Source organism: Neodiprion pinetum, chromosome 6 (genome assembly GCF_021155775.2).
Source record: "Neodiprion pinetum isolate iyNeoPine1 chromosome 6, iyNeoPine1.2, whole genome shotgun sequence".
Classification (NCBI taxonomy): Eukaryota; Metazoa; Arthropoda; class Insecta; order Hymenoptera; family Diprionidae; genus Neodiprion; species Neodiprion pinetum.
The window spans coordinates 30871217-30893861 of record NC_060237.1 but is presented as its reverse complement, the minus strand read 5'-3'; the positions used below and the strand labels follow the sequence as shown (position 1 = coordinate 30893861).

Sequence of the window (22645 nt, the reverse complement as noted above, 5' to 3'; positions counted from 1 at the left end):
AATTCAATGTGTTATTAGAATTTGCTATCTCTGACTCGACGATACTTGTACATTACTCTCGGCACCGTGTGAGCCAGGTTTATCTGAGAAATAATTGGCAGTAGTAATTGGCATATTGAGATTCCTCGGCATATGACGCTGTGACAAATTCCCATTCAACCTGTTTGAACTTTGTATTGATAGTTACCGCTTCCTATAAGAAATCAGGATAAGTATAACAGCAAAATCCCATAGGGGAAAACTAATTATAATTTCCTGATGAAACGGAGCCAACGTCTGGAATATTTGAATATTTCTCACAGAGGAGAAGATTATTTTTTAGGCAAATTCATAAAAAATAAAAATCCTTGTTTACAATCAAGGTAAAATCATTTATTTGAAAAGTACAAATTATTTACAATATCTGCGTCTAATGTGACTAAAAGCAGGATATGTGAGGTTGTATAATATAAGCTTTTACGTACATTGAGTATTTTTTATTTATTTTTTAATAGAGAGACAATTAGCTGCGCGTCGCTTGCACGCCTAAATCAAAGTACATGAATGAATAATGAAGTTAAAAATTACAAAACTTGACAATGAATTGCCAGATCACTACTTAATGTTAAACTTTAATCAGTGCGATTTGTCTTCATTGTTCAATAGAAGTTAATATGATGTGAGATTTAATGTTTTGAGATCGTTTTGTAGTTTCAGATAAAAAAATTATAACAGTTCGGTTTTTTTTTTCCATCGAATTTAGATTAACATGGCAATTTGTCTTAAACAACTATAAATGCAGCTTACAAAGAAAAACAAAACTATAACTAGGTATGTTATATTTAGTTCTGCTAAAATGTTAAGAAAATAGTTGCCAATAAATTTGGAAGTTTTGTTATTTGTTATATACAATATATCTTTTTCTGGAAATAAATACATACAGAAGAGAAATTGAAAAACATTTAGTAAAAAAAAAGAAAAAAAAAAAAAAAAAAAAACTAGCAGAAAATTGGCAAACAAGTCAATACAATTGGTACATGATACAAAAAGTCTCTTGAAATATAATGTTTATAAATAATACTATGATTTTCAATCGTAGAATCACACATCGATTTCTTACCAATGTTGTGGCACATTATTGGAAGATTCTTCAGATAATATACAAGGTTCATTTTTCAAGTTGTCTGTATATGATATCAGTGCAGGAAATACTAGGTCTTAAAATCTAATTCCCCAAGACTTAAAAAAGGCGAACTAGTTTTCCATGAATGATAGTTCAGAGTGAAATTCGTATTTGAATCATTGATTATCTTAAACGTATTTACGAAACCCAGGCAGAGTACCGTATTGAATTTGCAACCAATAGAAACCATCGATTTAACTAATCACAACACTTTTTACGTATTCACAGTTTCAATACTATGAAGTTTAATAAAATTTGAATATGACAGATTCCAAAGAATCTAATTAACGGCATTTCATTCTTTTGCATATAATTGAGGCACATTAATATTTTGGAACAACATATTAACTACTTTTGAAAATATATTTGGCTACATATCAAGCAATAATTTATCACATTCACTTCCTGCACTAAATTGTTTCCATTAATTGTTTAGTCTCAAAAATTTAACCGCCATCTTCATCAAACTCTAAACGCTCGTTTCCTTTTTGATGTTTCCCGAGAGTGAAGAATTTTCAGAGTATACTTCATCGTCGGTATTCGAAATGACGTAGCCTTGACCATTTCTATAATCGCCCTCTTTCTCACAAACCTTTGTGCTATCCTTTGCTTGTGAAGACCTCAAGACGTCAGAAGATATTGAGTTGTCAAGAAATGTCAAATCATTGAGGGAATTGAATTCCTTCCCCAAATAGTCTTGCCCTTTATGCTGTGACCTACGCAGGCTACTTCTCTCATCTAAGTTGTGCTGACGCAGATGTGTCAAAGGTCTGAACTCATGTTCGTTGGTTACATTCATCAAAGAAGTAGCGTAAGTCTGTCCATCTTGGTCTTGTGTATAAGTATTTTCGCTTGTCAAGCTATTTTCCTCAACAAGAGATTGCTGCGATCTGTCGATCATCTGTTGAGAATTATGAACTTGATCATACAGATGAGAACTAGTGAGACTTTGTAGATCCATCAATGAAGGTCTAGAGTATTCATTCTCGCAACGTCTGGAACTTGTTGTGGAAGCGATGTCGTTTAATGATCTCCGATAATTTCTTGCCTCGATAAGATGATCCATTGGCAAGCAATACAAGCTGTTTGAATAGGATAATTTTTTTGGCATTTCAAATTGGGAGTTAATGTGATGTTCGTCCAAGTCGCTCATTTCATTAGCACTCGAGCAATGAAAATTTTGATCTGTTTGTTCAGGTGTTTCGCCAATTTCAGGTAGATTGTGATCGCTCTGTTCGCTCGTTAGCTGTATAGATTCAATTTCTGAACTATATTCTAGGCTACACTGCTGAGAGACGTTTCTCAGGTGTTTTTCCGTCTCGACTTTGCTTTCGCCGTCAGAATTGTTCAAACTGGTATTTGTGTATAGCTGTTTAGGTCGAGAACTGTTTCGAGGTGAAATTGCTCCACTATCAAAATCACTGTTTAATCTTTTTGTATTTTGTATAAAATTTTCTTGTCCGATGATAAAGCGCATTGGCATATTACGTTCTTCCGAAACACTGCCACCGCTATCGGACAGAATGTTGACGTTTTTGATGCCATTTACTGGATTCACCTCAACGTGAATATTCGTGTTATTCACTTTGGCACTCGTACTGAATATATTTTTTTCAATATTAGATTCTAACCTGGTAGGTCTTGGTACAGAAATACAACTGCCACCGTCGCTAGTAGCACCTCCATCACCCTGTTTTCTGGGACCCAAATTATTATTCTTCATATGCCTTCTTTGCTTCTTAAAGAACTTTCGTGCCACGCCGCTTTGGTGAGGGTTGTAAAACATCTCTACCGATGCCAGGGTTGGCTCAGTGTATGTAGTCACTGAATTGTTAGACCTGTATTGTTGCCTGTGTAGGACAACTAAATTAACGTTAGCTATCTTAGCGGCAGTCGTGGCATCCATTGCGTTGAGATCAACAGCTCTTGTCAAGTTTGAATTACGAGATTTATTTGTATGTCTCGATGAGTTATTTGAATTAGTGTCCGATATTACTTGAGTAGCTTGAGAATTAGATACCGGGGCTAATGATTGTACTAGCGGCTGAGTCGGTATCACCGGATGAGTGTCGGATACACTTCTAGTCCTGCAACACCTGTTCTTTTTCTTTTTAAGCCAGCAACGCATTCTTAGCCACTGAAATCGCACATCACTCCGAGCTATGCCATAAAAGAAGAGAATAAATAATCCTAGGCTACTGGCTGAAATTGCGTACATAATACTAAGTATAGTTTTTTCGTGAGTTATGTAAGGAATCAGAGGCCTTGTTAGAGCAGAAGCAGCCAAGAGCCACGTAATTAAATATAAAATTAAAACTACTACTTGTCCCTTGAGCTGTGTTATTTGAGAATGCTCCAAATCTTCAACTTCGGAAGACACTGTTTGCGTACTATGCAGACTATTTCTGTCGCCTGGAGCGTTTACGTTTGGTTCAAGTAATTCTAAGTCCATATTTTCAGTTGCTTGAGTACCTTCGGATAGTTGAGCATTCAAATCAATATTTCTGATTGCGCATCGTATCAACAGGTGAAATATTATCAGATAAATTACTAAAATTAATGCAGGAACAAACAAAGCTGCTAGCGCTGGGCCAGAGGATAAAAAACAATGATTATAACTCGCGTATTCCCGCAGGTTTATGGCTCCCGAGATTCCACAAATTATGAGCGCGATTCCCCATCCGACCAAGTAAAGACCGAGCAAGGGTTTCTGTATCGGTTGATCCGGCAGCTCGTCTTCTGGTATAACATCCACATCAGATTTCGACAGTCTTTTATACATGTTGCTGGAAACGTATCACAAACGATCATGAGCTCGTATAGTTGGACAGTAATCTTGAATGACGTTATCGACAGAACGATACATCTTTTCCTTTTTGACTAGTTTAGTGTTTAAGATGCTTACCTAGCAGAAACAGACATCCACAGTAAACTACACAGGGATAGATAGTGCAGAGTTAATCCTATACTCTGGCAAATGTAAATATTTTCAGTCTGTTGAATCCCGACAGTGTAAAGGAGGCACAAGAGAACCATCGCAACCCATGTATTTACCAAACAGTGTTTCACTTTTTTTGGCATCAGAATTGACGCATGGCAAACCATATAGGTGATACATGCGCATGTCAAGCATATTGTAGCAATGAAACTCCCAACATAAATTGCTGGATGAGAATATCTGAATTTTGCTCTCGCCATGCTACAAATAATCATAAATAATTTCATCTGAGAATCAATTCGTCATTAGTGGAGAATACAAGCGACTTCCAGTCTATGGTGTATTGCGCAAGTATCGAAATGATTCATTTACCTTGCTGTTTCCTCTTTGAGAAAACTGGTATCTTGTAGAAGCCCATAGTATCCTAACCGGTTGCAATGAAACACTATAAGATTATTTACCAGGTACGATAAATGACATCCGTCACTGGTCCATCCTTTGGAATCTCCCGAATCCCAAACTACCGGCCTCGGTTGACTACCGGAATAGTGATAAATCGGTGCTTTTAACGTGACATACACCGGCTCTGTTAGATTAGCTACTTGCACGCCAACTGGAAATTGGTAAAATATTTCCTTCAATTATTTTTGATATTTTTAATTTTTGCAAGCCAGCAGGCAGGAATAGTTTAAAAAGGAAATTTACGAAGCAAATCTTGTTAACATCCTGGTTGGAATTATTCTTGTAACTTACTTAATTTGCTACCGATGACGCAGGATGAAATATCCATGTTACTATCTTCTGTAGCTATTGGAAATAGTCTGTTATCACTGTACATTGAAATCATAAGCTGGTGAGCTACAGTAACATCCAGTTGACGCAGCAAGGTTGAAGGTAGCTGGATCGATGCTTCGACAACTTTGTCCTTTGTATTAATCAATGCAGTCTTATTATTGGTAGCGCAGTGTAACAGTCTTGTATCGGAATCTCTTGCTAAAACGCTACTGCTGTACCAAGTACAAGTTAAACCAGTGAAAGTTTCACGTCTTACTCTAATCTCCTCAAGAGCCATATTTTTCTTATGAGATTGTATAGAAGGTGTAAATTCGATCACAGTTTCAACAGCTTTGATTAATCTTGTACACGAGCCATAGTTGACTTCAGCAATTTTTAACATTTCTTTCGGTAACTTCATAACAACGTTCACAATTTCTATGAGGATAGGACAAAGTTCTTTCTCTTGTACTAAAAAATGGAGATAGTTCTCAATTGTAAGTGTTATAAAATTGATTTCTACAGGATCGGTCAATTTTCTGCTATCCATCGTATAGTTCTTGAAACTTTTGGCTGTCTCCAATAGACTACCTTTTGTCAGTGACAAATTTACTTTTGAAAATTGTTCCAGTACTTTCGTTGTGTGAGATACGTATGGACAGGATTCTGTGTTCAGATTTTCCCACTGTCCGGTTTTGTTACAGCGGTACGACGCTTTTAGAGATACTTGCATCGGACCTGATAACCGATTACCTTCGCAAGGTAGTTCTACTTTCCAACCAATCACAGTTCTGGGCCAAGCATAAACGCCTTTGTTGTTTCTAGTAGCTAGTGGAGTGAAAAAGTGTGTTAAATCAATTTTACCACTCAAAAATTTTATATCTTAAGGCATACGAATTAAAAGCTCTTTGAAATAATAATTTCATCATATTACCTGCTAGTGGACAGTAACGAGTGTTCTCAGAAATGACTATCATATTGATCGTTTTTGATTTGTTTCTGTGCAGAGATACTAATTGACAATTCCATTGACCATTGTGCTCTTCTTTGACTGGAATGATGCTAAGTAAGCTAAGTGGCAAGATAAGAGCTCTGGTTAATAGAAAACTCACCATCTATAGACAGGAGTGAGGAGACATGAGATTGAAATATTTACCTGTCCACTATTCCACTATCTGTCAAATGTCTGTTCTCAATTGTAATATTAGGTAAAGATGTTCGAGGATCTGTATAATTTATATTGTCAACGATATCGGTCGCGTTTGGATTCCATAACCAATTCAACTTTGCTGTTTTATCCTCTGTTATGCCAGGAGCCCGACACTTTAAGTGTATCGAATCACCGGCAAACACCACTTGGTTTTGATCAGGGATCATTTCAATTGTCGGTGTAGCCAACTGGCACTGAATCTCCTCCGAAACTCTTAATTTTTTCATTGGTTGACCCTTCAGATTATCTGGACTAGAACATTTTGGTGTTGGGCTGCGAAGAGTATATAAACATCAATTATTAAACTCCTTGAGCATCGGAAGATTATAGAAACAACAGAATTGTCTAATTACCTTAAGTTAATAGATGAATTCCGGATCCAGTTACTGAACCAGTAAATACCGCAATCGCACACCCATGGGTTACCGGATAAATCCCTAAATAGAATCATAAAAGATTTAACGTCTTTATGTTGTATCTACGATGAAAACTGTGCTGATAATGAGAAAAAATAACTTTCCAAGTCTTACAATTGCGTCAAAGAATTGAGCCCATGAAATGTACCATCCTTCAAAGTAGTCAAATCATTTTGATTGAGTTTCCTATAATACAAAGACATGTAACTACATTTTTTTTGATCCAATAAAATCCAAGAATGCAAAAGTATGAGAATTTAGATTATTTCAAAATTTAAGTATACGAATATTCACATACAGCCAGATCACTTTGGCAAAATGCATAAAGAATTTAGTATTGGTTGAACAAAACAGAGTTGCATACCTAGCAGAAATAAGAGATGCAAAGTAGCTAACATAAATGAACTTACAGACGATCTAAAACCAGCAAATCATGAAATAAAGTTGTATCCAAGGTGCTTATAATATTCGCTGATAAATCGCTGGTAAAAGAAAGCAAAAAACATACGATTATAATAAAATACATAATATATTATTGCAATGTTGAGAATTCGTTTTACTTACAGCCTTTTGAGTCGAGTCAATTGTCTGAAGGCATGGGTATCAATAGTGGTAATGTTATTCTTACTTAAATCTCTGCAAGAGAAGCAAAAAAAAACAATGAAAATCTTCACAAACTCTTTTCATATTTAATAACCAATAGGAATTAAAATGACTCACAGTCTTTCAAGACTTTGCAGCCCTCCAAAAGCTTCTTCTTCTAAAAAGCTAATTTTATTCGATGATAAATTCAGGCGGCGCAGGTTGGTTAAATTTCTGAATACTCCAGATTGTATCAGATAGATTTCATTTTTGCTCAGATCTCTGCATTCAAAAGTAAACAGATCTATTTAACAAATTGCTCAATAATTGAAGTGGTTTGAAAATAATTTACTAAGTATTACAGCTGGAAAAGCGCCACGCTAACTGCATTGATGTCAACATCCTTTATATCTTCAATTGCACCGACGCATCTCGCCTTCAACCACTCCGCTTGTGCACCGGTTGTTCTGCATTTACATTTTTGCGGGCAGTCGTAACTACCGATGAATTCAAACGTTTGAAACAAAATCCATAGTAGAAGTACAGCTCTCATTGTCGCGGAGCTCCAAGAGTCTTTATGAAGCTGCGTTGGAAACAACACAAATTTGAAAAAAGAATTTAAATTTTTTAATTACGTAAATAGAAAATTCTCAGCAACGGGATACGTTAATTGGAATGAGATTTAAATGTTTTACCATACATTTTCAAAATATGTGATTCGCAAAGAATGAGTTTAAAGTTCAATGAAGGGAAGAAGCGACCAACTAAAGCACAGTGTCATACAACGGCGATAGAGTCTTAAAAATTGAGAAGTAAATCTGACAAAGGGTTTGTTTACGAGTATGGAAAAATGCACTATCTAAGATGAGCATTCACCTATATGCGTGATGCAAGTTATCGAGATAACATTCTAGGATGAAAGTTACAACGGAAGAGGATTTGAAAGCGGCAATCGATGACGCGAAAAAAAAGAAGCAAACGATTGTTGTTTGTGAACTCATTGGTGAAAGGGATGAGCTGATGAGATAGTGACAATAAAATACAAGAATAACAACGAAACTTGTTCGTACCTACATACGGATATCGTCGAGCGTCGTATTATCTCACATCGTGATGAATTTACCGTAATTGAGGCCCTTCAATGAAGTAACTTTTCCACCGACAGCCATGCTAAATAGCGGCATCAATTAATCAAACACGTTACCGTTTGTTACCGGATTATTTCTCATACCAAAACAAGACCAAGGTAAAAATGTACTACATGCCAAGACCCAATTAGCACCGTTGTTGCAGGCTTTCTTTCGTCCCTCGTTTATTGGAAGAGAGTTTCCTGTCTCAAGCTCGGCGCCTGCGCCCAATCAAGTTCGATTTTGAGGTTTTTGTCGTTGTTTTTCCTGTAGGGATGAAAGAAAAGCTGCAGCAGACGACAGTAAATTCCTGAGTGAAAGAAGTCGGTCGAAGAATGATCACCGATTTTCTTCACACTGCCGATTATTGATAGAAGTACGACAACGCGATTGAATATGAATTTCAGTAGACGGTTAGCTAATTTATACAAATACAGATCGCTTTGTACGGACGCTAAGGTACATCATCGAACTTCCTAACCTTTGAAAATTTCTCTACGTAACTGGACTAACCTGATAGTATGTAACTTACTTTCCATTCATTTATCGTTTGCCTTAGACCGTTACCTCAGCGCCTAAAGTGAATCTAGAATTACCACAACCGGAGTACGATATTGAATACTTGTGCGATGTGGGTAATCGGAAATATATTGCTGAGAACATAAAGCAAAGAAAAGGTATCGGCGACATTGACAAGGTTCATCAACTGCTTGAAACATCAGCCTCTAGGGAATTGTTGGATATAGAGCTTGGAAAAATACCAAATCAAACAGATCCTCGTGTCTCTGATTATGGGCCAGAGGGGAGAGTTTTAAACACTTGCGGTTCTATGCCTACCTTTAATTACCAGCCGAAAGAGTTTGAGGATCTAGCTAAAAACTTGAAACTTATACGTACAGAAAACTTGGGACAATTATCTGGTTCCCGAAGTTACATGCTTCTCGGGGATCTCGCCGAACTTGAGGAGGCTCTGGTTTATTACACACTCCGTGAACTCGTCAATAGAAATTTTCAGGTGATCTCTGTACCTGATATACTGCCTTCGCAGATCATTGAGCGGTGCGGAATGATTGTCGAAGGGACAAGAACGCAGGTCTATTACTTGGATTCTGCTCACGGCCATTGTCAAAGTTTGTCTGGAACTGCGGAGATGGCTATTGCTGGGAAACTTGCTGGTGCTCGATTGTCTCTCGAGCATCTGCCTCTTAAGTATGCAGCTGTCAGCAGGTGCTACCGAGCTGAAGCCTCGAGCATTATTGCAGAGAGAGGATTGTATAGGTAAGCAGTCAATAGATGCGGCAAAATACCGATTCCAATCCAATTTTCATAATCCTGTATCATTCGAAGCATCTTATTATAGGGTACATCAGTTTACAAAGGTAGAAATGTTTGTTTGCTGCCAACCGCATCAATCCGCCGAGCTTTTAAACGAACTTCAGTCGATTGAAGAAAAATTGTTCAGTAGTTTGGGGATTCATTTCAAAGTCGTAGATATGCCTCCTCACGAATTAGGAGCTCCGGCTTACAGGTATACTTCAAATTGTAATTGTGATTCTATGATAGTTGTGAAAAGGTATAATTTGAATGAATTTCGTAGGAAATTGGACATTGAAGGTTGGATGCCTGGGCGAAAACTTTTTGGTGAATTATCTAGCTGCAGCAACTGCACAGATTATCAATCTCGTAGGCTTGGGATCAAATATGAGACGGCGGATCACAGATTGGAGCACGTTCATACATTGAATGGCACAGCGTGTGCTATACCGAGAATGTTAATTGCTCTTTGTGAAACGCATCAAACTGAAGAAGGAATTATTAAGATACCTGAAAAATTATTACCCTTTATGAAGGGTAAAACTATTATAGAGCAACAGCCTGTTGCGGCTATGAGATTTGCTAAGTACAAACCAAAAATACACTGAATATATAAAAAAATTGTTTCCAACTACCTCATATCACCTGGTCTTTATTCTTATCGCCTGCTTCGCTTTTCTGCTGCGAATGCAGTATTAAAATTCATCGGTAGTTACGTTATGTCGAAAAATGAATGATACAACCTGAGCTGTGCTTAAGATATGGGGAAAAAAGAAACTGTACACGGGCTGAATTGGCAAAGTAGCAACGTGATTGAAAATCTCCCTCACAATTTTAGTTTGATATTTTATTCACTCAAAATGGACAACGTAGGATTGAACACATGTTCCCAACAGTTTCCCGTTTTCATAATCACATCCAAAATATTGATTGATGCCTCGTATTCCGTCTTACAATACAACATTCACATTGTCCTTGTAACGTTCGTTTACTCAAACAGTAACTGTTAACTGGTATCATTGATGAAGATTTAATTTTACGTATTTGTATTCAATCAGAATTTATTATCTAAAAATGCTGTGAAAGTTCAATGAATCCATTCTACAAGTTCGTATCCGCAGAATGTACAAATTCTATTTTACCAAAACTGCTAAAAATTGTTTTAACTATTTCTATATGTCATGAATTCCGCATACCTCCGCTAATCGAAACAGTATAATTCTTCCCGAAGACTCATATGGGTGTTACCTAGTGACATTTTTCCATTCAAAAAACGGTTCTCTCGACGATAAAATAAAAAGATAGATTTCCTTGAAATAAGGCTCGGCTTAGATATTTGAATTCGTAGTTTTTATCCTGCATAACGAGCTTTAAATTAACTACCCTAGATGTTAAAGTACATTTTCCACTATATATCAAAAAAATGTACGCAGTTCTGAATCCTTGGTATATTTGTCATGGCTATGGCGTAGCCGAAGAATGATATGAAATACTTATGCTATTTAAATGGGAAATAATTATTGCATGCGAATATTAGATGAGGATCATTCAAGTAACATCTGAACTAATAGAAGAATCAAAAATCAAGATCACAATCGTTTCCGCCATTTTCATTTTTTTCCGTCTTTACAATCAGGAATTGACCAAAACCCCTGTTATAAAACATCACCTGACAATATATTTTTCTCCAAACTAAACAATACAATTATTGTTATTATACAAAGTAAGACGGGGTACCGAAAATTGTACGCACACAAAGATAATGTCATTTTTTTCAAATACTTTTTTGCTGTTTTTTTTTTTTTGTCATTCTGTATATATTTTGTAGCGGAGATATAAAAATGTAACACAAAATATTTCCTCTTAAAGTAATACAATTCAGAAACATTGCGGATTTACAATAGTTCCCCAGGTTAAATTTACCTATTAGTTTATTTTAAGTTCATTCATTTAATTTTCTTTTCTTTTCTAGTATCAACAGTTTATTCCTTTGTTTTGACGCACTGTTGCGGTGATTTTTTACCGCCAATTTTTACGTAAAAAAAAAATTCCCGTCACCGATTAGTTCATCTTCACCGAAGTGTTTCAAGTGTGGAACAGAATACTGACGTGCTGTTTTCTTGCAATGATGTTTCAATTTATCTAAAACAAATGACAAAAAAAAAAATCATCAAAGATACACCAAAAATGTGAAAACATTCAGCCATAATTGAAGATTTTGGCAGCAATTGAAAAAAAGCTGCTCAATATTTTGGCTGATGAAATATCACGTTTGTTGTTTTTAATTGTGTGATTGAGTTTTTATTGAAAATACCTTCAATCACTTTAATCTTCCTCTTCTCCAGATTCTGACTCTTCTTCGGCACTTTGCAGCCACTCGATGAATTTTTTCATTTGGTCCAAAAACAGCATCTTTCCTTTAACTGAGTGACCCTCCTTGAACCACTTCAAGATCACTTCTTCCGACACTACATCCGCTGAGAACAAAAAGTACAAAGTGACATCGTTAAGCAGTCAAGTAAAAGGGTTTCAGAACTTAACGAATTGGCTTTGTACGACTTTTAATTTGTCCTTAGTGCTATGGAAACTTACTTTTGTAGAAAAGCAAGACGATCTTTTGGAAGACTTTCATAAAGTTCATGTTCTCGTAGCAAAACTCTTGAACCTTTAGTAGCAAAGCTAGTTCAGATCTGGCAGTGGATGTGAATGCACCGAACAGCGGTGTGTAGGTCTTCAAATGCTTCAGCGCTTGTTCGGCAACAAGTTCTTCTTTCTTATTCCATTCGGCTTGACCCATCACTACTCCCCAAATCTGTGAACAGTAACGAGTATTTCAAACCGATACAGTTCCGATGAGACGGTATATAATATTCTTGCGCGTTTTCAAGCACACAAAGTTTAATATGGATAATTTTTAAATTCAGCATACCAATCCGATGACTTCATGTTCAGGGATGCAGCTCTTTACTGCCATGTCTTTGAGGTCAATTACAATGTCCTTGATTGGTCGATTGTCAGCCAAATCGTCGAGTAAAAGTTGCTGTAAATCACGCTTTGCTTCTTGGCTGGCCTGCGCCTTGTGTAACTTGACAATATCAGCTAAACCTGCTGCTTCAAAGGCTGATCTAAAGTGTTCTTCTGTCCTTTTATTTGGCGGAACAAATTCCATCAACCTAAGATGACGAAATTATATAAAAATGTGAAACTGTTTTTTGTCACCGACTGATCGTAAAGATCGAGATTTGAAACTCTCTGTTACCCTTTGTTGAAAAACAAGTCTCGGGATTCATGACCGCCTAGTCCATCATTATTATTATCTAGATATTTCTACCGAAATTTAGTGAGTGAACGTTTAAGCATAATTGATTCACCTTCCTTCAATGCCTCCACGCTTAAGGGCAGTCATCAAGCTAGGCAATCCTTTTTCCTGTTTCCAAGTAACACAAACTTCCATCAAAAAGTCGAGAGCCAAGTTGTCTTTGACGAGATGTTCGTTGATTAATACAGAAAGTACTGTTGGTGGACAGGCACCGTTCGAGATCCAGAGTGCAGTCATTCGGGCTAGTTTCACCCTTTCCATTGCTGTAAATCCCTTCATGAAAACCAACACCTTCTTCATCTCTTCTTCGAACATTTTTTCCAAATATTTGTAGCGTCGGGTCAGTTTAATGAAAACCTGTACGACAAGTGAAAATAGGTCCAGGGTAAAGTATCAATTCAATTGGGAAAGCACGACCATTATATAATTGAACTTTAAGAAGATAAAAAAATAAGAACCTGTTCGAAGTTTTTCATGCTCTCCATATCTTCGGGTTGTTCAAATACGCAAGCGGTGGTTTTAACCGGTTTGTCCCCATCTTGCGCAATGGTGCCTCCTGGTACCAAGAGGCCACCAGCAATTAAAATGTCGAAAAGTGCCTCTCCATACCGGCGGTAGTCCAGCTTTGAACCAGCCACATCCAAATACTTGGAAATGGCCTCTAAGTCATTATCAGCCTTTTCCAATCCAAGAAGAATCGCATCTCGAAACCCGGTCGGGTCGTACTTCTCTCTTTCATCTGAATATGAAAGCAGGGAAAAATTGATATTGAATTGACAAATATTGAATGAAAAAGCTTTACATCAATGCCTATTGTGAATTTTTTTTGAAACACGTTATATTTCTCCAAAAACGATTTACCAAGAATCACGTTCAACATTTAACAATATACCAGGATCTTAAGTTTCAAATATATTTGTATTATTTACTTATTAAATTCGTGATTTATTTTTGTTTTGCTAAATTTACAATGAGTTTTTGTTAATACACTTTTGATAGTGTTCATTCAACAGTATTATTGATGATAGTTTTATACCTCTTTTTCTGGTCTTTATGCGTTGACCTGACAGCACTGGCTTTTCTATTTTCTGACTCATACAATTCCCTTCTGTAATAAAAATAAAAATTCAAAATACCGCGGATACATGTTCGCATTTGGCTTGCTTACGACGAGTTCATGATTGTCAACATAATGAAAATGATGATTAAATTATCGGAGACACAAAGTTACACCTGAAAACAAAAATTTCAATCGAGAATCGTCGCTAAAACTGTCTTACGAAAAGAAAAATTGCACTCTGGGAATATTGGGTTGCATTCATAAGTGCGACGATACAATTTGCAATCGAATTAAGTTCAGAGAATTGTAATCATCATTATCATATTATCATCATTGATGGAAACCACAACACAATTTTAAGAAGAAAATTACATGTATGCAAAATTAACACGTATGATTATGAAAGCAAATGAATAGGTGGCGACGAAGAACCTTGAAATGTTGGGTACAGTTCATTGGATAAAAATAGAGGATAAAATTCTTGCGTGGAAAGAGAGTTTGACAAGAGTGAACCAAACAAAGGAGTGCAACAAAATTAGGAAAAGTTAGATTTGCGAATTAACCTTGGTATGACCAGGCGTAAATAACGAAGGTCCGTGTTGGTGAAGGATAAGAAGAAGGGAGAGCGATATGTTGGGATGGAAATTGGCCGAGAATGATAAAGAAGAGGGCGAGTTCATGTATGTTATGATTGCGTGTGCCCCGAGATGCGATATCAATCATTCCTCCACGTTTGGGCCGCCTTTACTTCCGAGGTTAAGGCGCGTCATCATATCCTCGACATCCTCACCGTTCCGCCTTGTAGGGTTGGCGAAAATATTCGAGGGAAAACAAAGCGAGTAATTCACGAATTTTGATTGTGGTTTGACTTACTTTAATGCACGTAAAAACTTCGAACAGCCCCTTTCCAGGCTTGTGAGGTGTTTCAAGGAGGACTGCGTAAGTTGGGGTCAGCGAAATGGGAACAGGGTGTCCAATAACAGGCTACGTGTGGTGTGACCGGAAATCAAAACAACGAATGTACTGTCGCTTAAAACGGGCTCGGTTCCTGCATTGCAGTTTTATCATCAAGTGAAATGAGGAAATATGTTAAGAAAAGAAATTTATACTCTCGGCATTGATATTATATGTAAAAACAGCCGGGTTCGATGTCAAAAAAAAGTCATCGTCAAATGCCGTCCTCGCGACAGCCAATCATCGCCAGATAGCGCAACTAACAGTTAACAACAATCGTAGACGTTCCAAATTGTTTCCGACCGTCAAGTTCTGCGCGCAGCGCGCGCTAAAATCTTCAATTCAAACTGTGAACATCAGATCTCGGCGGAAACTTTGACCTTCCTATATTAGTTACGGCGATTTTTGAGCCGAAAACTTTTCTGCATATAGAGTAAAGTTGTTCGCTTTTACATGTTTCTTCTTTAAGGTGCTATTCGAAAAATTTGTGACAAATACTGAAAAAAAATTGTAAAAGCTGAAGGAAGTAGGAAAATATTAAGAGATCGCTACCAATTGTTGAAATGTTTTTTATTTATTTTTATGCATATACTGTACACCTTACGGACTTATATGTATGCATATATATAAGTCCGTAAGGTGTACACATAAAAATAAATAAAAAATATTATAATAATTGGTAGCTACTTCTAAATATTTTCACTTATCGGCACCTTAGCAAAAAAAGTTAAAAAATGGACCACCCTAATATAGAGAGACAGTTTTCTAGTCACAACTACAACTGTGACCGTCCGAATTTAGAACAAACTCCCCCCAAACCGATGCTTAAACTTTTTTATTTTACTCCTTTTTTCGCCCCGGTTGAAGCTTGGATATAAATAAAATCAGCAGTGTATTTTCTCGCTTTATTATCAGCGTTCGGTTTATTGTGATTGAACGCTGCACAGCTATAGCGTATTTCTCGCTATTTTTCAACGTAACATTGTTTGCACTACAGGCGTTCACTTACATTCAACTTCGTGTTTCCGTGTGAGTATACAAAAAGAGTGATCTCAGCTTTGGCGTATTTATTGTTCATTTTGTTTGAGACGGTAAAACTTTTCCGCGAGTTTCACTGTTGAGCACATGAATTATAAGTGATAAACAAAAGATACGATATTGAAACAAACCTCATAGGTCATGATAATTGTATGGTTACAAGATTTTTATTAATTTATTCTTAGAAAATGTAATTCTAAACTTACGTGTTATATAGAAATTACACAATACTAAATAGCAAACGGAACACATAATGATAACATAATAATAGGTATTATTGATCTCACCTACCATACTTACAAGTTTATAGTAATACATAAATAATTAAACTCTGTTAATATTTTACAAACAATGAGCCAAGAATAATAGCAGAATCGTGCTGAAGCTGGCAAGTACAGTAATGCTTCCAGAGCCGGTACAGCTCTCGTAATGAGCGAAAAGCTCTTTGTACGCTAGGACTGTTTTGAGCGTTGAGTTCGTGGTCTCGAGGCCAGTTGTTGAATCCTTGAATAAAAGATTCTTTGTACCATTAAACGGACCGTAAACGTCGATCGGTCTCAGTGTTTCCACGCGATATCCCAGCCAATCCTCAATTTTCAACAGCGCCAAAACTGTATCCGTTGTATTTATCGCAGATGCGTTCTTTCGTCCCATCACCTACAACAATATATCGTGCGTTGAGTCGGTAAGAATTGCATACGATTTTGCATAATTGAAACCGAGTATAATTCCATCTTTACCTCACTGTCGATGGTGATGGAAAGCGCGCACTGTTCGTCAACCTGAAACCCTGTGTACAAAGACAAGCTACCGTTTCTGCACAATACTCGGTATTGCGACGCATTTATAACTCCGGCTGCAATGTCGTCTGAAAAAAAGGAAGCATAAAAACGTTTGAGACGTTGCTGATCATTAATCCGACGTTGTGCAAAAATTTCAATTCTCTCGAGTATGGCACGAACGGTATACCGTAAATATTGTACGCCCGTCTTTTCAAACGTATGACAGGTATCTATACTATTCACTCAACGACGAACTTACCGCGCAAGTTCAAATACTCTATGAAAGCTACGTCGCCAGCACCGCTCTTGAGGCATTCAAGGGCCCCTTTGTCTCCGTAATAAATATTGCTGTGATTTGCTGAACAGGATGAGTTGTTGGCTTCGACCGGGCAAAGAGAGCATAGCTTTGACGATGTGGTTCCAGTGGTGCTGTTCTGATGATTTCCGTCACCGAATCCCGGTGCACAAGCGCTGGACAGAAGGCTCGTCACTTGTGTTACCACGTCGCAGGAGTTAGATATGACGTTGTTCAGACGAGCAGCGTTGACAAAACTAAGCCAAGCGATACCTCCGAACTCGGGGAAACAGGCCGAGCGGGACTTCAAGGTAGCAAAACTTGATACGTTGTAAGTGGTACCCTCGCGAACAACCGCTATCACCACGCTGTTCCTGTCGTTTTCCGTCTCGGTGTACATGACCGTCGACAAATTGAAAACCCTGGAGTAAAACGCGGTCTTAAATTTCTGAACCGCAGAATCGGACGAGACGTTGGAAAGAAACGAGAAATGTGCGCGGGTGAGGATTGATCATCGTATTGGGTAAAATTACTTACTGTCTCGCGAAATGACCATAGTTTGAATCAATCGTGATGATATCCGCGCTGTCGCTTGCTATGTCACGGAGGCATTCAAAAGTAGAATTGGCCGGTTTGCAGGATACGTCTGGTTGGATACCGTGAGTAGAAACTGCTTTGGCTATCCAATTGCACTTGTTGTTTTCCTCGGTGTTTACCGTGCACCATCGAATGTTACTACCGCAACCCGACGTTGCAGTCGCAAGTTCTCTTCCGTCCGAAAGGTATGCCGTCAGACTTTTCAGTTCGGGTAAATATTGAACCACGGTCTCTTTCTCAAGAATCGACTTCAAAGCCGCAGTCCAGTCTTGGACAGCTGAATCCGTCGATAGCCAACCCTTCAGCTTCTCCTGGAGCGCGGCTGCAATGTCGCTGAAATTCAAACCAACAATGCATGGTGTCGAATTGTTTTTTTCATCTAATGCTTTCAAGGTATTAGTAGAACTCATAGTTCTGTAGAAAACGATCCAAATCGAAGCATTCTTACTTTCGGGCCAAAATCATCTGCCAAGGTTGCTTGAGCCAGCTGCAAGGATCTGTAGAGTTCAATTGGTCCAGGCTACCATTCGTGCATAAAAATCGATACGAATTCAAGATTGAAGTGTTTGTGTTCGCGTTAGTGCTCGAAACGGGATTGTTGATCTAGAATCCATGAATAAACCTGATATATCAAAATCCATAAGAGGAGCATGGAATAGTTCCTTGATTATTTGTGTTTAGCGACGACTTCAAAATACGTACGTCAAAGTATTGCTGGACGTAACTCAGGGCAACGTAGGCCACCTTTCCTTTGCCTCCAAGCAAACAGTTCAGCGCACCAATATGTCCATGGTTATCGGTGTTGGCGTATTGACAAGCAGTCGTATTGTCGCAAGCTGCGCAGAGCTCTGGATATTTTTGTTCTGGAAATGTCGAAGTAAAACGCAAATTGATTAGAATGTAGAATGTATAGAATATAGAATGTATAATAGGTGCTGTTTGCAGTACCCTCGATGTAACTTTTTCGCACAGTCGCGTGATTATGAATGAGGTACGAATTGAGGAACGTTGCAGTTAGTTTTCTAATAATAAAATCATAATCGGTAAAGTGAAAATTTGAACCAGCAGCGAAGAGAGCTTGAAAATAGAATATTCGAAATACGAAAAAATATGATTACTCAATGCTGCGTCGTGCGATGACTCTGAAACCCAATTTCCCGGTCTGCAAGCTTTTCCAAAGTAATTCTTCAGGTTTGCAGCTTCATTCTCAGCGGTTGTTAGGCTTGAGTCGCAGGTCTGATTGTAAAGCTTTTTTTCGAACCACTTGAGGATATTGTCGTTCCATAGTTGCGTCTTGCTGAAGCCCGGGTGGCAGAAACCGCCTTGTTTCAGATCATCCAAGTTCCCCGCAGTGAAATTGCTCGGAACAACAGCTACAGTTTTGAACTCGTGGGTTTCTGAAAGTAACGGACATTGAATAAGCTCGTCACTTTATTTGGAAAAAAAAGTATGCCGACGTGGTCCTTTAAGACAATAATTAATACCGTTAACTCTTTCCGGGTGCTTCAACTGAGCAATAACTTGCGAATCCGATGGATAAAAGTTATAAGCAAGCAAAGCTTCCTCGGCAGTGAAAATCCCGAAATCAACCTCTCCGCGGTTTAATTTTATCGCACACTCCGAGCTGTCCTCCACAATAACGCATGATACTTGACTTTCGCCTCTCTGGAGTGAAACACAAGTAACTGGATTGATAGCTGAAGTAGCGCAAAGTTTGTCTGAAAAGATGAATGATGATGTTCAAATAATTAGTTTTGCTACAGACGCAACAATTTCCTATCTTATAGTGATACTCTGATGCTAAGGAGAAAAGTAAACGTAAAATTGGCGAAGCGGATATTCTACGTAAATAATAAGAGCTTCGATCCTTCAATGCCACGTTTGACAGCATGCAGGGATTTTATTAAAAATTAGGGCGTCGTCATGGCAGCGGAGATAAGCATTAGGAATATTATCTTCTTTAATACGTGAGAGATACGGATGCTTACATATCTATATACAAATGTATAGGTGTATCACTACCTATACGTGCTCTACCGTTCACTTATGTACAACTAATATGCCCCTGTACCAAACTGTGCGAAAATTCTAGTCGAACTTTTCGTGCGGTGTACGAAATTATTTCTAGTTTAAGAACTTTTATACAATTTCATTGAAGGTGTTCACGAGTAATGCACCGTAATTTTGTTTCTATTTAACTGCAGTGATGAATTACAAGGATTGAACCTGGGAATGACTTACTGCAAAATTAGCAAAAGCTACAAATTAAGATGCAAAAACTGAAATTTCAATGTCGTGTATTTTTCAGTGCAGCAAATACTGTAAAGATGCCATCGAGTAGATTGGCTCCTCATTCAGCGCGTGATTTTGTCACCTGATTAAATACGTGAAGTGATAAGGAGTAATTTATGTACCAATTAAATGTCGCTTCTGACGTACGTTGAATGATTATTTTTGTATTTTATAAAGTAGCTATTCATCTTGCCTAGATATATATAAGTTGGAGAAAGATGCAGATACCAATTAAGGAAGAATTACCAAGTCGACAATTCAAGTCTGAGAAGAAAATCATTTAACATTGTAGATCCGATAGAACTTTGACTATTTGTTCCTAATCGCTATGCCACGATTAATTTGATATCCGTGAGCCTAAAAGCGGTCAGGCTAGTTTATCTTTGGGTCAAGTTATAAATTTATCGTGTATGAAATCTGTGTAGGATTATGAGAAATCGATGGATTTTTTCATTGCGTCTACACTTTTTACACCTTACTCTGCTTCATATTCCCGGGCTACCTGGCTTTTCGCCGTTCAGATTAAAAAATACTTTGACATTGAACTCGCTATTGTGCGGATATTGAAATTCACAACTATACTTGTCGAAAGAATTTGCATGAAACTCTCAATGAATTGCCTTCATGTTTGCAAGTAGATTTAGCCAGTTGTATAGATTGAGTGATATTCATTAGCACAATTTGAACTGTCGAAAAATCTGGGTATCAGAAATTCCACCATCTTTTAAAGGCTATAATCTTTCTTTCCGATGAAAGATATTACGCGATTCAGGTTTCGTTGAAAGAGCAATTCGTTCACGCATCTCGCATCTGACAAGCTAAGAATAGGTGATAAAAAAAAAAAAAAAAATTACCGCGTTGCGTTTAAAAGATCAACAATTTTTACTGCCGTGTATGTTGGAAAATCAATTCAACCGAAAATACATTACTTCTGTGCCGAAACAATAGCGGCAAACTTGCGTAGTGCACATTGCGTTTTAAGTCTAGACCATGCAGCGTATTTTATTATTGTACACACGATATTGATGTAACTTCCATTGTGGCATTATTACTGATTGTTATTGTTCTCACCGCGTCCGGCGTCTCAAGTCTCCGTGTTGTAACAATGATAATAACACAAGTATCTGTGCCTTAATTCAACGAGTTACGCAAGATATAGTCATCATTTATCGATATAGATTATACTGCCAATGCGATGTTATAGCTGAAATTGATAAAACGCGGCTCCGTGTAATTGTTAATTAACGTTACACGGTGCATGTGTAAATGAGGTATGTAGCTCAAGGTTCTTGCTCTTGTATTCTATAGTATTAACAAAATCCTCCTTACCGGTATTATCCATACTGAATTTCATCCACTATAAACAATCCCTAAAACAACAAATGAAATCATGGGATCCCGTCTTCAACCCCCTGGATTATAACAAGACGAACCTGCATTCGATGACTATACAGACACTCGTGTTACTAATTGACAGAAATTTCGAAAGATTTAGCGTTAAGTAAAGCAGTGAAATTCTCACTTCACGTTCACGTCGGAATTAGGCAAATAAATAGCAAGGACGAGCCTTGAAAAAAAAAGTCGAAGACGATAAATTGAGACGAAATTACAGCCATACATGTCAGTCACATTTGGCCATGACAATTCCCTCAGTTATCCTCTAATTTTTCGTTATACGATGTACGTAATGTTACTGACTCACATTTTTCTTGTGCTGCGACAGCGCCGAGGAACAGAAACACGAGGTACACAGCCCTCATCCTATGCTTAACTGGATATGAAAAATGCCGAAAGTCTTTCAGGCGGAGTTAAACGCGATCCGCAACGAAAATCGGGCGTTTTTGCCGCTGACCAGTCGAAAACTAGGTGTGCCGAGGTACCTCTTCCTTTTAGATAAACTAATGATAACGTGGCTCACACTCCCGAGCAACAGGCGCGTACGTAACTCGCCGCGTGAAACATACCTACCTACCTACCTACCTACCTGTACATCGATACAGATAAAGCTTCACGTTACGATTCGCGCTCGCGATATTATACAGGCGTACAAAACGCAGATACGCGGCCCCTATTTCTCACAAAATCGTTCCTAGAAACCTCGATTTGACGAGGCGTTTTTCCTTTGAAAAACGATGACGCCTTACAGACCCTTGCTTCACCGTTTAACTCGGATTTTTCATCTTCACCAATCGCCGTAATCTCGGCACCGACTGATAATCGTATGGATGTGTATTTCTGACATTACAATATTTGGCCTGTCGGCGTTGAAATTTTATTTTATCGTTATTAATACCGCACACTCGGTATACGTTGAGACTTTTGACGACTAATTGGCAACAGCTGGATTATCCAGAACACATTTATGAACTGTAGAGAAGAAAATGAGATCATGTAGTCTTTAACTTCCACTTTATTAGTCGAATTGTCCTCCAGTTTACACATGAGTAAAAAATTATAAAATTCCATGACGGGTATCTAATTTACGTTCTCATGTAATGCAAATTCCAATTAAAGAACGATTTTCAGTGTTTCCTAAATCGCTCGGCATTATTCTTGATAAGCTGTCTGCAAATAGGACTTATAACTTGATATCTGTGATTTAGCACCAATGATGATGATAAGGAATCATCTTGATATTTTCCTATAACGTTCTTTTCATTGCCGGCTACTTTTCTGCAGACAAAAGGAAAGTCTATTTGTAACTTCAATTTCGAGATCGTTAGTCTGCCTGTTACATTTGTTTGAAGGAAGGTTTTTAGATGACAATGTGTTTATTCTATTCGTA

The 22645-nt window shown here is 37.7% G+C and overlaps 4 protein-coding genes across 6 annotated transcripts; 1 reads left to right on the top strand and 3 right to left on the bottom strand.

Annotated features, from left to right (window-relative positions):
• Nucleotides 1-362: 362 nt before the first annotated feature.
• Remo (Remoulade) lies at nt 363-8421 on the bottom strand. 3 transcript variants are annotated; one of them, XM_046632682.2, is made up of 13 exons: nt 8153-8421; nt 7445-7665; nt 7221-7364; nt 7065-7136; nt 6911-6982; nt 6615-6686; nt 6438-6521; nt 6031-6357; nt 5809-5945; nt 4854-5702; nt 4473-4713; nt 4068-4361; nt 363-3948 (listed from the first exon to the last, which is right to left on the bottom strand). In XM_046632682.2, exons 2-13 carry the CDS (start codon nt 7633-7635, stop codon nt 1632-1634), a joined length of 4800 nt encoding a protein of 1599 aa, XP_046488638.1. In that variant the 5' UTR covers nt 7636-7665; nt 8153-8421; the 3' UTR covers nt 363-1631. The 3 variants fall into 3 exon arrangements, with proteins under 3 accessions (XP_046488638.1, XP_046488639.1, XP_046488641.1); XM_046632683.2 differs by having other exon boundaries at nt 8157-8421; XM_046632685.2 differs by lacking the exon at nt 6911-6982.
• Nucleotides 8422-8457: 36 nt separating this feature from the next.
• Nucleotides 8458-11916, top strand: SerRS-m (Seryl-tRNA synthetase, mitochondrial). Its single transcript, XM_046632691.2, has 4 exons — nt 8458-8668; nt 8769-9487; nt 9570-9737; nt 9807-11916. The coding sequence occupies exons 1-4, from the start codon at nt 8606-8608 to the stop codon at nt 10129-10131; spliced, it is 1275 nt and encodes a 424-aa protein (XP_046488647.1). The 5' UTR covers nt 8458-8605; the 3' UTR covers nt 10132-11916.
• kra (basic leucine zipper and W2 domain-containing protein kra) lies at nt 11437-14934 on the bottom strand. Its single transcript, XM_046632692.2, has 8 exons — nt 14776-14934; nt 13879-13950; nt 13301-13581; nt 12895-13199; nt 12453-12696; nt 12116-12335; nt 11838-12000; nt 11437-11665 (listed from the first exon to the last, which is right to left on the bottom strand). Exons 2-7 carry the CDS (start codon nt 13937-13939, stop codon nt 11849-11851), a joined length of 1263 nt encoding a protein of 420 aa, XP_046488648.1. The 5' UTR covers nt 13940-13950; nt 14776-14934; the 3' UTR covers nt 11437-11665; nt 11838-11848.
• Nucleotides 14935-15749: 815 nt separating this feature from the next.
• LOC124221693 (transferrin-like) lies at nt 15750-21809 on the bottom strand. The gene is made up of 9 exons (XM_046631928.2): nt 21563-21809; nt 19053-19286; nt 18687-18965; nt 18271-18431; nt 18017-18171; nt 17509-17901; nt 16936-17393; nt 16635-16762; nt 15750-16551 (listed from the first exon to the last, which is right to left on the bottom strand). Exons 1-9 carry the CDS (start codon nt 21618-21620, stop codon nt 16237-16239), a joined length of 2181 nt encoding a protein of 726 aa, XP_046487884.1. The 5' UTR covers nt 21621-21809; the 3' UTR covers nt 15750-16236.
• Between the last annotated feature and the right edge of the window lie 836 nt (nt 21810-22645).

Coding starts and splice junctions, on each gene's coding strand:
- kra (XM_046632692.2), bottom strand. CDS start 13,939: ATGAGTCAGAAAATAGAAAAGCCAGTGCTGTCAGGTCAACGCATAAAG. Junction 13,200..13,300: donor GCATGAAAAACTTCGAACAG/GTTCTTATTTTT, acceptor CTTGTCGTACAG/GTTTTCATTAAACTGACCCG. Junction 12,697..12,894: donor CGTGGAGGCATTGAAGGAAG/GTGAATCAATTA, acceptor TCGTCATCTTAG/GTTGATGGAATTTGTTCCGC.
- SerRS-m (XM_046632691.2), top strand. CDS start 8,606: ATGAATTTCAGTAGACGGTTAGCTAATTTATACAAATACAGATCGCTT. Junction 8,669..8,768: donor CGCTTTGTACGGACGCTAAG/GTACATCATCGA, acceptor CGTTTGCCTTAG/ACCGTTACCTCAGCGCCTAA. Junction 9,738..9,806: donor TTAGGAGCTCCGGCTTACAG/GTATACTTCAAA, acceptor TGAATTTCGTAG/GAAATTGGACATTGAAGGTT.
- Remo (XM_046632682.2), bottom strand. CDS start 7,635: ATGAGAGCTGTACTTCTACTATGGATTTTGTTTCAAACGTTTGAATTC. Junction 7,365..7,444: donor AGCGTGGCGCTTTTCCAGCT/GTAATACTTAGT, acceptor TTTTGAATGCAG/AGATCTGAGCAAAAATGAAA. Junction 6,358..6,437: donor AATTCATCTATTAACTTAAG/GTAATTAGACAA, acceptor TACTCTTCGCAG/CCCAACACCAAAATGTTCTA.
- LOC124221693 (XM_046631928.2), bottom strand. CDS start 21,620: ATGAGGGCTGTGTACCTCGTGTTTCTGTTCCTCGGCGCTGTCGCAGCA. Junction 18,966..19,052: donor GCACCCGGAAAGAGTTAACG/GTATTAATTATT, acceptor CGTTACTTTCAG/AAACCCACGAGTTCAAAACT. Junction 16,763..16,935: donor AGAGTATTTGAACTTGCGCG/GTAAGTTCGTCG, acceptor CCTTTTTTTCAG/ACGACATTGCAGCCGGAGTT.